The following is a 15,177-nucleotide window of genomic DNA, read 5'->3' as shown; positions in this document are numbered from 1 at the left end:
CTTCCCCAATTCTCCTATCCCTATCACCACCACCCCCAGCCCTAGGCAAATGCCAACCTATTGTTTGTCTCCATAGATTGGCCTTTTCTGAACATTTCACACAAATGGAATCCTACAATGTGTGGTCCTTTGTGACTGACTTCTTTCACTTAGCAGAAGGTTCTCAAGGTTCGTCGGTGTTGTAGTGTGCATCAGCACTTCATTCTTTCTCACGGATAGGTGATATTCCATTGTATGGATGCACCACATTTTATCTACCCATTTATCAGTTGATAGACATTTGAGTTGTTTTCACTTTTTGGCTATTATGAATAGTGCTGTTATGAGCATTCCTATACAAGTTTTTGCACAGACAAATGTTACCATTTTTCTTGAGTATGTATCTAGAAGTGGGATTGCTGGATCATATGCTAACTCTATGTTTAACCATTTGAAAAACTGCCAGACTGCTTTTCCAAAGTGGCTGCACCATTTTACATTTCCACCAGCAATATACGGAAGTCCCAATCTGTCTAATTAGAACTTGTATTCCAATTTTATCTTGTTATTCTTACCCAATCTTACCAACACTTGTTATTCCAGTCTTAGACTCTTTTTGATTATAGCCTAGTGGATATATAGTTATATTTCATTGTGTTTTCATTCTTAACTTTCGATCTGGATAACTTCTACCCATTTTTCAAGCTGCACCTTAAGAGTCACTTCCATAGGGAATCTTACCTTGACCACCCCACCCCAGACTAGCCTCGGGCTCCTCTCAGAAAACCTATCTTTTCCCTCTACACTTGTTGAAGTTCCACATGGGCAGGGCCCATCCTAGACTCCTTACTCTACCCCAGCATCTCACCATTGTATGAACTACTAGCTGCTTGCTAAAAATTTGTGGAATAATGACATATTACAAAATAATGAGAAAAAGGTGTACATTATCTGAAAATCACCTGTATGAGAATAATTGGCATGATTACCTTTTAAAGCTGTTTCATTTTTCAACATTCCCACAAACCAAACCATTGGGAAACATTTTAATATCTCTGGCAAGGGGAGGGAAGGAACTCTACAATGTAACCATAACGAATGCTTCTATTTCCCTGAATTGTACCGAACCCTACACCTTTCTGGTTGATAAGAAACAGGAGGAGCGGGCGCCTGGGTGGCTCAGTTGTTAAGCGTCTGCCTTCGGCTCAGGTCATGATCCCAAGGTCCTGGGATCGAGCCCCGCATCGGGCTCCCTGCTCTGCGGGAAGCCTGCTTCTCCCTCTCCCACTCCCCCTGCTTATGTTCCTGCTCTCGCTATGTCTCTCTCTGTCAAATAAATAAATAAAATCTTAAAAAAAAAAAAAAAAGAAACAGGAAGAGCCTCGGTATATACAAGCACGATCAAGTAGACTGTGTAAACAGCTCTCTCTTAAGCAATAAATAAAAAAGACTGGGTTCCTGAGAAATAAGGAACTCAGGGGGACTGGACTTCCCTGCACTGGTTGTCAATGAAGCTACGTCCCTAGAGATTCTGGTTGAGTAGGTCTAGGACAAGGCCCTGGAATGTATGCTTTTAACAAGTCCTCTGGTGATTGCAATGCTAGTGGCCCATGAGCTTCACTTGGAAAAAATACTCATCCTACTTAATATTCTCATCACTTAACAGAAACAGGTTAATGTAGAAGTTAAAAACTCAAGCTCTGGAGTCAGATACCGATTTAAATCCCTGCCCAATTTACTAGCTATGTGGCTTAGGACAAATTACTTAATCTTTCTAAGACCATTTCTTATTCTGTAAAGGGGGAGGGGGGCAATAAAGTGCCTGTGTCATAGATTTGCCATGGGCATTCCATTAAATAATGAATATAAAACACAATATCTGGCACACAAGAAATGCTCCAATGTTGGGGTGCCTGAGTGGCTTAGTTGGTTGAGCATCTGACTCTTGGTTTTGGCTCAGGTCACGATCTCATGGGCTGTGAGATCAAGCCCCACATCAGACTCTGTGCTCAGTGGGAAGTCTGCTTGAAGAGTCTCTCCCTCTGCTCACTCTCTCTCTCTCAAATACATAAATAAAATTTTCAGGAAAAAAAAAAGCTCCAATGTTAGTTGCTATTGTTATTACTATCTTATCATTATATTATTATATAAAGTATAAGATTATGTACACAACAAATCTGTTTTAAAGGGATCGGTTTTGCTTAGTAAGAAAAATACTTTCTAGTATTAATTGGGAAATTACAAGTTCATCAATGGCTTTATCATTATTGTTGCTTTCATAATTTTCCAAGTGGTACTTTGCTGATATAACTGCTATGGCTATTACATGCCTCCCTAATACTCAAGGAATAGTTTAGTCATTTCTTATGAAGCAGAACTTTGGCTCCTATATTAAATTATAGTTTACCACCTAGTTCACAACATGAGCTACTATGCTGGATATAACACATTTCCTTAGATGTCACTTATTGAGCAGAAAGTATTACCCCCAAAATCTTATTTTTCTCTATTAGTAATATATTAAGCCTGAATGCTTTCCTGATAGAACTTACTCTCTAAAATAGAAGTTCTAAAGTTCAATCAAATTAGTATCGATCTGTCACCTCACAGAATCAAGAATGTTCATTCATTTATCCAAGACCTGTGTACTAAGTGCCTAACACGTGTCAGGCATTCAGGATACACAGAGAAGAAGAAAATCAAGATGCCATCATCATGGAAATCTTTGTGAAAAGATGGGGTCATCATGCCTTTTCCATGAAGTGATGAAGAACATCATCAAGATAGTGTGGCTATTGATGAGTGCTATGAATGATTTTAACCAGGGCGGTGGCATAGAAAATGTCTATGGGAAAGGAGTTATTTTAGAGTAATAGTCAGGAAAAGGCTCTCCCAGGAGATGGCTTTAGAATACCAACAGGGAGCCAGACTATGGAAAATGTCAGGGGACAGATTGAGGAAAAGAGAACAGTCAGTGAAATGACCATGAGCCAGGACTGAGCCATAAGGACCTGATGTAAGACCTGGTGGGTCACGTTAAGGAGTTAGAGTTTGAGTCCAAGCACAGTGAGAAAGCACTGAGGAATTTGGGCAGGAGGATGTCAGATAGGGTAATTTATGGACATTTCGGGTTCTCTCTCCCTCCACTTCTCCCTCCGTTCCAGTGACTAGCTATTGGGAAACCCAGTGGAACGATGGATCCCTGCAATATTTACTTCCACATTTCCAGCGGTAACCTCTGTAATTTCTTTAAGGAACCTGTGACGAAGCATGCCGTAAAACTCCCCAGTCACCCCTGCTTTGCTTTAGAACATGTCCGCTCAGGGCCCCTCGCTTGGTCTCCTTTGCATTGTAAAGAGTCTCCTTCCCTCTGGCGCTTTAGGTTGCACCAGGTGACCTTTGAGGTGCCCACCTGCGAGGGGAAGGAGCGGCAGAAGCTGGCTCTGACTGGTGACTCCTCGTCTTCTGCTGAGTTCTTCGTCACGGTCGCTGTCTTCGCCTTCCTCTACTCCCTGGCCGCCACCGTCGTTTACATTTTCTTCCAGAACAAGTATCGGGAGAACAACCAGGGCCCACTCATCGTAAGTGGCTCACTTCTTGAAATAACTCTTTCTGTCCCCGGGGATTTCTTTCCCATGGCTTGAGTGGTTTTGGAGTTAGGCAAGCCCTCGGGGCAGGTTTTTAGTTTGTTTTCTTTTTTTTGAATCACATTCTTTTTCATCCACATCTCTTGGATCTGAAGCAGAAGCATGATGTCTGCCATTCTTTTGTGCCCCTGAATTGGGAAAGTATCATGAGACTTGCTAGAAACCCTTCTGAAATAAATGGTTGGAAAGCTCATGAGATCAAGGGAAGACGAGTGAGGCTTACTGCAGATTTATTTATAATTCCAGCATTATGGAGCCAGTCAACCATTTTTCTCACTGGTTATGTAGGGAGTGTGACTTACACTTATTTGAAATGCATTGTTCAGTTAGTATATGATAGACTGGGCATAGAGGTTTCCATCTCTGAGCTCCCCTACCACCACCCCAACCAGTCTCTCTCAATCTCTCTCTCTTTCCACCACGGAGCCTCCTCCCACTTTCTTTTTCCTTGCACACTGGTCCAAGGACTCACATGGGTGAAACCAGTATAGCCCAGAATATCCCGATGGGGACTCACACGCACACACACACACACACACACACACACACACACCCCTACAGGGGCACAACAACTATCAGAGGGGCACAGGGGTGTGGGTAAGTTTTTTTAAAGATTTTTATTTATTTATTTGACAGAGAGAAAGACAGCAAGAGAGGGAACACAAGCAGGGGGAGCGGGAGAAGGAGAAGGAGAAGCAGGCTTCCCATTGAGCAGGGAGCCCGATGCGGGGCTCGAACCCAGGACCCTGGGACCATGACCTGAGCCGAAGGCAGACGCTTAACAACTGAGCCACCCAGGCGCCCCAAGGGGTGTGGGTAATTTTTAAGGAAATAAATTTTAAATTTCTCAACCTTCACATGTACACTTGCCTAAAATTTATCTGAGAATGCTCTGCATGTGAAAATACTTGGCTGTCTTCTTTCTTAATTACCTACTCCCATTTTATAAAAGAAAATCATCCTTCTTTTCCATCCCAAATATCACCACACAGTACATTGCTAGGAGGCAAAACCTTTCAGGTGCTAATTAAAAAGGGACCATTTGAAATATTGGTGTTGGTGTTGACAAAAGTGAGTGATTCTAATGCCTGGGTAATGTACTCTTTTGCATATAAGGAGATTCCCAATTTTTATATTTCAATAAAATTGAAAGTCTTAATCTACTCATCAGCTGATAGACCATTAAAAAATACTTTTTGATGACAGAACACTATGTGATCAGAACACATAACTCAGAAGAAATTCAAAGAAATTCATGACATTGCTATAACAAAACATCTGTTCTCATCTACTCATCTTATTTTCAATAAGATTAAAAATGGGAAGAGAATTTATGCTGAATCATGGCCCATTCTAGAAATAAATAATATTTGTTCCCCCCAAAAAGTATGCAAACTAATTGTAGAAAAAATAGACCCAGATATTTCTAATAAAATTTTTATTTTTTAAATTTAATAATTATCAAAATATATGTTTATGTTGTTTGGGACAATTGTGCATTAATAATATTTATTAATAATATCACCCAACCCCAAATAAATTTTTGGCACTTAAAGCATTAGAGTCGTGGGCAAAAAGTTATTTAAACTTATGTACATATTTGTATTGCAAAGAAATATAATAGTGTGACCAATAAAATGCTTTCCAGTATAAAAAATATTATATTACACTATAATTCTGTGAGGGAAGTACAATGGAAATACAAATTCATAGAGAACAAAAGGAACATGTAAAATTTCCAACTGCTAAAGAGGAACCTTTTCATTATTTTTTTTTAATGGAAGATAGAGAGTATCAAATAACGATTCCACTGGATTCATTTAAAAATGGATATAGTAGATATGTTTTAAAATATCAAAATGTATGCCAGAAACGATGTTCTTTGAACTCTTTAGATTTTTAATAAAAACAAAATTAGATGTCAATTTTATGCAAATAAGAACATAATTTTTCAAAATTCTTTTGGGGAGTAAAATTAATTTTACAGAAATATAACCTAATCAATATATTATGGAGACCTGAACTTTAAAATAAACACATTTTGAAGGGTAACTGGAAGAAATCCCTGTTTGCAGAGCTTTGTGATTAAGTATGAAAGGACCCCAAAAATCAAATTTGTAGCACTATAATATGTTATCTTCGAAAAAGAAGAGTAATGAACTTGAATCTTTGGACAGGTGTCTTTTTTTTTTTTTCTCCCAAATTGGAGCTAATAGTCTTCATGGTTTTAAAATACATTTAAGAGGGCGCCTGGGTGGCTCAGTTGGTTGAGCGACTGCCTTCGGCTCAGGTCATGATCCTGGAGTCCCGGGATCGAGTCCCGCATCGGGCTCCCTGCTCGGCAGGGAGTCTGCTTCTCCCTCTGACCCTCCTCCCTCTCATGCTCTCTGTCTCTCATTCTCTCTCTCTCTCAAATAAATAAATAAAATCTTTAAAAATAAAATAAAATAAAATAAAATACATTTAAGAGAGTCACCTAACTTGGGCTTAACCCTCCCATGATGTGCAGATAGATACACAAAAGAGATTGCTCTATATGTACCACAGAACCAACATCCATTCCTGGGTACGTGTAGACACAGTTACAAAATTCTAAAGTCTGAGGAAATCTCCTGACTTCCTGAGAGAAGAAGTTGACTCAGCTAGTTTGCTCACAAAGTGGAAAAAGATCTATTTTGTTATATAAAACCACATTCTCCTCATATGAAATAATCTTGTGAAGGCATGCTACTTCATCTCTGTGTAAATAGTCTCTCCCATCAAGCAGGATATAATGAAATCCTGAATTGTGTACTACACTGGGTAGGTTCTGTTTTATTACATCGTGGGAGAAGGGGAGGGGCAGAGGAGATAATTCTAGTAATAAAAAAGGAAAGGCTCCTAGATGCAACTTCTGTGATATTAAAAAACTGATGTGCTCATTACTTAGCAGATGAAAGTTAATTTAAAAATGAGCCTGAGTCCTAAGAGTCACAGAGTCAGAATGGCTGTGGAGGATCCACAGGATGCCATTACAATCGCAAATGGCAAACCGTATCAATTCTAACCCCAGCATGATGAGGGCACAATTGGGGGACGAGGAGTGGGCTATTATACACACCCTTAATGATTAGTTAGCAGGTTACAGAAAATCCACACTGTGAGCAATATCTCAAGAAGATGGTTCAAACCTAGGAAAACTTCCAAATGCTATGTAAACAATAATGGTACCTATTTTAAGTCAAACCTATTTATTCAGAAAGATGGCTACTGATTATTACTTGGTCACCTCAGTTCTTGTTACCATCTATTCTTTTTTGGTGTTGCTTTGTTTTTAACAAAACACACATTTTTTTCCTTCATTCTGTAATTTTCCACGTAGAATTTTTAGTATGAAACAACAAAGTTACCATATTATGCTGATATGAACTAATTCAAGCAGTTTAAAGAAGTCAGGTATCCTTTTAAGCTGGTTCACATCTAGAAATTAACAATTTCCCATCTTGTTCTATAATCCTTTAGGACATGACATGCATAGATAAGATTAACCTGTAGGAAAGGAATGAGGTTGGTAACGATGTTGGTAATAAGAACAACAATAATATCTACTGGTATTGATTATCTACTATGCGTAAAGCGAACAGTCATAACAACCCTAGCTTATGTTATTATTCACATGTAAAGATGAGGAAAGGGAGGCCCAGAGAGGTTATCTGACTCTCCCAGGTCACATCACTATTAGTCAGAGAGTAGAGAATTTGAAACCAGGTCTCCAACTCCAGGGCCCAAGTTCATAACCACCATGCAAGAGGGTCCAAATTCCTGGTAGGCCATGTGCTACGAAATTAGAAGGGTAGGGGTGGGTAAGACCAGTTGGTTTATACACCTGGACGGCTCCTATATTGTCTTACTCTGGACATAGAGAAACCAAACCTTATAACCCCTAGATTTTTCTGCTCATTTGATGCCATCGACGTGTTTTATTTGCCTTCAAAATCTATTTGGAGTCCTGGAATGACTGCCATAAATCTATGATGCTAGAATAACTCAGGGTTCTGCTTGTGTGACTGTTTATTTCTGTTGCACATGGAAGATGTCAACTATAGAAAACAAGCTTTAAAAATGCCCAGGATCAATGGGTATTATAAATCAGAGATTACCAGGACTGATTCCTATACTTTTGCAAGCAGTCGTGAACAATTTCAGACAGACTGGGGCCATGCTTATCAATGGCGATTTTTTAAAAAGATCTTTTTCCATTGAATATGCTTGACAAGATGGTACACCTTTAAATAAAAATGAAAATATGAATGTCTTTAGAAGTAACATAATTGTTAATGATGCTGAATAACACAGTAGCAAGAAAATTGGGCCGGAAGAATCAGCCAGCTACTGTAGGTCACTACAGTGCATGCCTTCTTGTATAGATGAATAAATAACAGTTCTCAGAAAGCAGGAATGGCCACCTGAATCGTGGCATGATTGTGAATTGAAATATCATATCTGGTTAGATCATTTTGTCATACTCCTTAGAGTACACTTTTAAAGCCCATCTTCTGCCTAGATTTCTGTGTCAGGATATTCTGAGCCATTTTCAGATCTCATGTCAAATAGTGACACTGTGAAGCTTTAGGTTTTTTTCATATTAATGTAAAATCTGTTTTAAAAAAATATCTTACAGGGCTGACAGAGTGCTCTAAGAATGAGCGTACAATAAACACAATCCCACATTTTGGTAAATCCTTGTTACAAGAGGTTTGGTTTAAAGTAACTACTCTAGGAGTTAAGAAGAATCAATATCCACCTTAAGATTTTGTGGAAAACAAAAGAGCTGCGTTATTCAAGCTCTGATTTTCCCATAAAGGTTGACCAAAGACAGTTTATGGGACTAGCGGTGTTCACCCACCACAGGCACACAGTGGTGTCGTGGCTCATATTTGTTTTATGTTCTGTGCATTCCAAATATTTTCCCATCTAGCCTCAGAACAACGCTGAGAGAGAAGTAGAGCAATTAGAATCAGCCCCATTCTATGGATTCAATTTACCTCCTCTTTACTGAGCACCAGGTGTTGGAAAGCGTGTCCCTGGGAGATTAGAAACCTTGCCTGTTGTCAGAGAAGTGAATGACAGAAGAAAGACTTAGACTTTTAGTCCAATGATCTCGAGGGTAATGGCTAAGCTCTAGAGTCCTGGACTTTAATCCCCCGTATAACCTGTTATTTAACAGTTGGAAGCCTATTACTTCATCTGCAGAACGACGCTAGTAATAATACACATGTCTCGGAGCTGCTGAAAGGAAAGGAGGAGTTAATGCCTACAAGACACTTTGCACAGGGAAATGCACACAGTAAGTGATAAATTAATGGCATCTAGCTGCCGCACTATTATTGCCATAATTTTAATCTTTCTCTTGCCCATTACTGGGTAGGACCTTAGCCCCATAAAGGGAAATTGCAGGCAGCTTCCTTTAATTGCCAGCAGCCTTCCCAGTGCTACTTGGCTCCCCAAACACTCTGTCCTCCCCAATTCCCCCAGGGATAGAGCTAGACTCGGGACTGCTTTTAAGACCACAATTGTTAGGTTGGGCCACCCAGTCAACCTTTCAGTTCCTGCAACCCCACTCTATTAGATGACTGGAAAGTGGATTTTTAACCCCCCAAAACAAAGTAAGGCTCCCATTTTCAAGTGCGGGCTAAAGCCATCGCTAAGATTGGACAACAGGAGTCAGGCAGAGAGCTGATGTTCTGAGACTTACATGCTTGTTCCTCCCAACTACATCTTTCTTAGCTGTAATCAGAGATGGAAATCAGAACTGCGGCCTCGAGCTTTTGGGGAATTGCTGAGAAACCTCTCCCCCTCTCCACCCATTCCCTCCTTCCTCTTCTCTCCTCTTAAGTGGGTTCCACATCATGTCTGTGTACTTCCTCTTCCTGGGCACTAAGTGTCTTCAACAAGCCAAGCACAGTGTATATAGGGGTGAATTGAGAGCATCCAGCCTGGTGGGGAAAATTATTTAATAATTATGACTCTCCTAGAAATGATCTGCTAGAGGTACATAGATGGGCTTTGGTAACCTAGAGGAGGAGGTGGTCCCTCCACCCAGAGGCCAGGTCACGCCCTCCCCTGGGTTGTGGGGTGGGCTAGTATTAAAGACAACTCCAGAGCATCTGGTGGTTGGTGAGAGGATAAGTGGAGATTGTGTTTGAAGTTCTGCCCCAGGAACAATGTATTTGATGCTAAAAAGAAAAACATTATTTGAAGCCCACAAAGCGTGTATCTTGTTCGTAGGGGCACACACCTATCAGAATCTGACAGTCTGGCTTGTGATGTGGAGTGTGTGTATGTGTGTGTGTGTGTGTGTCTGCCTCCCCACTCTTTGAGACAAGAAGTGATGACATTACTAAAGGGTATGGACCTAACCTTAAATGAACTTTTATCCCAACTACTACACATTTTGCATCAAGAAATATATTTTTCCAGAATTGTACCGCAGTTGAAGGGAAATAAATTAACCCATTTAAAGTGTTCCCAGCACACCATCTACACATTTACCAGATTTTGTATCCTCAGTTCGTTTCTGGCTTCTTATGATGAGCAAATGCTTCATTTAAATGAAGGTTAATTCCCACTGTATTTGGTGCCATGTTTCTCCAATTAACTAAACAAAGACCTGAGCTGTAGTCCAATAGCCTTCATAAGGACAGTGAGCTACTGATAGAATTAGCATGATTCTTCCAGAGCCCAGAGCTCTTCTCATCCTGTGTTGGAGTCAGTGTATTCAGAAGGCTAGTTTAGCTTGTCTCTCTGAATCCCAATCGTTTTTGTCAGATTTTCTTTCATTCCTGGGAACTCATTATTCAGTTAGAAAAATTAGAACCTAGAGGGGAATGTGGCAAAGCCCCAAATGTGTCTTTCCTGTGTGTTTCTTTCTTTCATTTAAAACAAACTGAAATGTGAAAGGTGTCTACTCCGTGGCCCAGCACACCCAAGAGAAACCACCCTCCCTTTCTCAGATGGAATAATGGTTCTCCACCGGTGGGTGGGGGGCATTTGGCAATATCAGGAGACATTTCTGATTGTCACTGCTGGGGGGAATATCATGGATAGAGGCCAGGGGTGCTGTTGAACCTTCTGTAGTGCACAGGACAACACACCACAACAAAGAAGTACTGGGCTCAAAAAGTCAAGAGTGCTGAGGTTAGAAACCTCGATTTATAGCAACCATCAGCAGCCATTGAGTAGCTACCATGTGCCAAGTCCTGGACGAGCACTTTTCACATCTTCTTTTTAAATCCTCAGGCTAACCTTTCGAGTTTCGTATTTTAATTCCCAATCCGGAGATGCAGAAACTGAGGTTGAGGAAGTCTAAGAGGCTTGCCCCAGGTTACTGGCTCCAGAGGCAATTCAGGTCTACCGCACCCCAGTTCAGAAGTCGCTTCATTTTTAGCTGAATCTGCTTCTCACCATGTTCATTTCTTTGGGTCTATGGACCTTACTGCTGGCTGTTGGCCACCCCCAATCCCTCTGTCTTCTTGTGTTTCCTCTTGTAGCTACCACCAACACACGCAGACACACGCACACACTCACACAGTTTAAATGTCTCAGTTTTGTAGCTTTTATCTCCAAAGCTCTGCCTTCTGATTTATCTAGTGGACAAACTAGAGAGGAATATGGTGCCAGTTCTAATTCTTTAACCAATTTTAGATGTTAACTTGGGAAAAAACTCTTGTATTTTCCCAGAAGACTCCAAGAGCTTTTATACTGCTCTGGACTCCATCTCTAATTATGAAATTTAAGCCAACTTAAATGTTTCCAACCAGTTTGGGGCACTAGTTTAATCTTAGGACTACAAGTAGTTTCAGTGAAACTCCCAAAATAGTGTAAAATCGGGAAGGAAGTTGGCCAAGATATTTCCTTATTCAAATAATACCTATCCACAATTTCTTAAAAAACAATTTGTCTTATACTGGTTTTTCCTTACAGTACCCTCAGACACTGTTGACTTTCAGTTTTTGTGTTTCAGTCTAAAGTTCATGTGGTGTTTCCTCTTTGATTCTAAGCCAAAGCTCTTTCTTGGATTCAAGAGTAATGATCTTGGCTGCTTCAGCCCTCGTGGGTCCCAGGCCCTATGCTAGGCACAAAGACATATAGCAAAACAATACCTAGCTCATGGCTTCAAGCTATTTGCTTTATTCCTATTACCCTTGATCTTTCATGGGGAAACAGTCAGGGCCAGTGGTTAAGAATTGAAGCTCTGTACCCAGACTGCCTGGGCCCAAATCTCAGTACCACCAGTCAGTACCATCTCTGTGACTTTGGAAATGTTATAGAACCTCCATGTTTCTGTTGCTTCCCCTAACATAGAGATACCAGTGGTTCCTAACCTACTAAGTCATTGGTCATGTCCAATGAGTTATGACACATAAAGCACTTATAACAACAGCAGGTGCTCATTAGTGTGAGCCATTGTTTTCATCAGCCTTATATTATTATCTACCCTGGTGTCCATATTGTGCTTTATATGTAGCTGGTGTTGATTAAATCTCAATGGGCTGATCAGCTGAATAATAAGTGCAATAATAATAAGTGCAATAAGTGGATAAGTGCAAACTCCACTGTCTTTCTCATCTTGACAAGTGCTTTGGAAGGCTTCCTGTTACACTGTTAACATCAAACCCCCTTTTACATTGTGTTTTATTCCTGAGCCTCTAAATTCAGCTTAAGCTGCTATCATTACAGAAAAAATGCAATCAACCCTAAGATGGGGTTTCACACTGTCTGACCTTTCCGTCACTCAGTTCCCCTCTCTTGGCTCTCCCACCCCCCAACCTGGCACTCAGATCTCATACGTTAGGGAAAAGAGGGGAAAGAACACAACCCCATTAAACTAACCAGACTCCAGAGAACTAGAGCTTGAATCCCTTATCAGCTGGCAAGTCTGAAAATAGCAGGAGAGTGTAAAGAGCACAATTGTGTAACAGGAAAAAACTTGAGGAAATTTGATTGTTTGGGGGCATCCAGCTGAGAAATGAGGTTCAGACTTTCACCCTCCTCCTATCATTTTTTGAAAGTGGTGAAATCTTCCCCTCCCCACTTCACCCCCACAATGGCAAAAATATCCTTACTATTTGCTAAGTTTATTTCCTTAATTCCAGAACAAGCAGACACTCACAAACACACAGCTTTGGAGTCACTGGGGCTCTCAGCAGTTTAAGAATGCCTTGCACAAATACCCATGGTTCATTAAACTTTCAAATAATTGGCACAAAGTCCAGAGCTTGGATTTTTTTTTGTAACCCTCTTCACTCTTTCTCCCAGCTGGGCATCTTCATTTCCATTGCTTTTTAGTAGGACCCTAATCAAAGCCACAGAGCCACACAAGGAAAAAATTTTCCCTGGGAACACAAAGGAAGTGGGACTCCAGATAAAAACTGCCTTGGATCCCTTATGAAGGACATGGTTATTGAAAATACTTGAGAGATTGGCCAAGATATGATTTCACCTTCACTTGACTACCTACCTATCTGAGACCTGTAACTTTGAATCTGTCTCCGTGTGGTTCTGAAATGTCTAAGAAACATTTAATCAATTCACGTGCTGTCTCAAAATATAAACAACTAAGGGGCACCTGGGTAGCTCAGTCAGTTAAGCGTCTGACTCTTGATTTCAGCTCAGGTCATGATCTCAGGGTTGTGGGGTCGAGCCCCGTGTTGGGCTCCACACTTGGGTAGGAGTCTGCTGAGATTCTCTCTCTCTCTCTCTCCCACTCCCTCTGATTCCCACCCCCCCCGGCTCTGATTCTCTAAATTAATTAATTAATTACGTCTAATTAATTAATTAAATCTAATTAGTTAAATCTAATTTTAAAAAGAAATAAACAACTAAGCCTGAATTGTAATAAGTTTGTAATGATCCATTTGTGACCAAGTGGATCCACTAGCCACACCTATGGGCAGAAAAATATGTCGATATTGGCTAGCTGGAAATTACAAGACCAAAAACAATGAGATTATTACAGTAGAAAAATAACTTAGGAAAATTGCAGTTGAGGCTGGAGAAAAGCAGACTAAAATGTCTGGCATTTTACCACAGTGCTTACTGCCACCCCAGTTTCACTTCGAAATAGGAAAATGAAAATCCAAGAATGTCTATCAGCTTCTTAAGCACCCACTCCATGCAAGACATACGGGGACTGTGATAGCATGAAATACACAATTCCTCACCATGCTGGAGTGGATAGTCATCTCCATAGGACAAGATAAAGACACATTAGGATAAAAGCACAAAAGAAGTATGTTTTATTATTCCCATTAATAGAGACATCACATAGGAATCAACAAGAAAGAGTATGTGCTATTGGTTTGGGTGGTCAAAGAAGGCTTATGAAGTCCACAAGACTTGGAAAAGAATAGAAACTAGCTGGAAGGAAGGGAGGGTGCTTTGACTGGGTCAATGGCTTGAGCAAGAACAATGTGGGGGAGTGTGGAGAATAACAGCAGACACTTTTTTTGCCTTACCAGCTTCCTTCTTTGGGGGAACTAGCCCTCTCCCACTCATGCAGTCCTGTTGGACTGCAGGTGGTGCCTCACCCAATAACATAAGATGGTCAAATGACTCAAGCCAGGCAACTTATGGAGTGAGATTTATGGAGTGAAGTTCTTCCTCTGGAATTGCTAGGCTAGGAAGAGGTGAGTCTACTTGATGATGGCCACATTACTGGTGATGTGGAAGGAGTCTGTCTAAAGAATAAAGCTGAACAGAAATAAGCAGATTTTAGATATGGAGAGAAAGAAAGATAGGGAAAGACATAAAGAGACTTGACCCCCCCCCCCAAAAAAAATGAGCAACTAGAGTTGGCCATACCTGAAACCAGGCACACTCTAAACTTTCCAGATATATGGGCTGCTGAATTTCTCTTTGTGCTTGCTGGTTTGATTTGGCTTTCTGATACTTGCTAAATGAAATGATTTTGATGTATACATAATGTCTAACTTTTCTGTAAAACAAGGTATGAGAACTAATACATCGAAAGTTAATTATGAAGTTTAAATAACGAATAGCTAAGCACACAATAGATGCTTAATGGCATTTACTTATTTATTCACAGGACCAAGAAAGAATAAGGTGGAATAACTCTGGTAGTACTTGTATATCCATTATTATAAACAACTCTAGTTGTTTCCATTTGTATGGTTATATAATATTTCATTATATAGAGATAACATGAATTATTTAACCCATCTCTTATTGTTAGACTTTGAATTTTTCTCTCTCACAAACCATGCTATGATAATCAGCCTTGCACTGTAATCTTAACACATATTTTAAATCAGTTATTTAGGATAAAAACCCCAAAGTTTTCTTCCTGATTTTTAAAGCAGAAATTTCTTTAAATCCATATGAAGCATATCCCTAACAAATTACCTCTGATATGAGTGAAAATTTGGATTCCAACTTTTGACTCTACCCTAGACTCTGCAATCTTACTACTATTGGAGAAAAATCTCCCAAAAAGATCAGCAAAGAGAATTTGTTCTTTCCAGAGAGGAAAACAATAACACAACTTGTCATA

General features: G+C 40.1%; 1 protein-coding gene across 1 annotated transcript in view; it reads left to right on the top strand.

Moving 5' to 3' along the window:
- SYNPR (synaptoporin) overlaps window positions 1-15,177 on the top strand; it is a 302,051-nt gene that overhangs the window by 253,680 nt on the left and 33,194 nt on the right. Inside the window, exon 4 of the mRNA XM_021695151.1 lies at window positions 3,362-3,560. Within this exon, the coding sequence (XP_021550826.1) occupies window positions 3,362-3,560 (199 nt within the window). The remainder of the gene's footprint in view (window positions 1-3,361; window positions 3,561-15,177) is intronic.

The sequence above is a fragment of the Neomonachus schauinslandi genome, chromosome 1 (assembly GCF_002201575.2).
Source record: "Neomonachus schauinslandi chromosome 1, ASM220157v2, whole genome shotgun sequence".
In the NCBI taxonomy this organism is placed as follows: Eukaryota; Metazoa; Chordata; class Mammalia; order Carnivora; family Phocidae; genus Neomonachus; species Neomonachus schauinslandi.
Note: the sequence above shows the minus strand (reverse complement) of the source record. Positions and strands in the feature narration are given on the sequence as shown.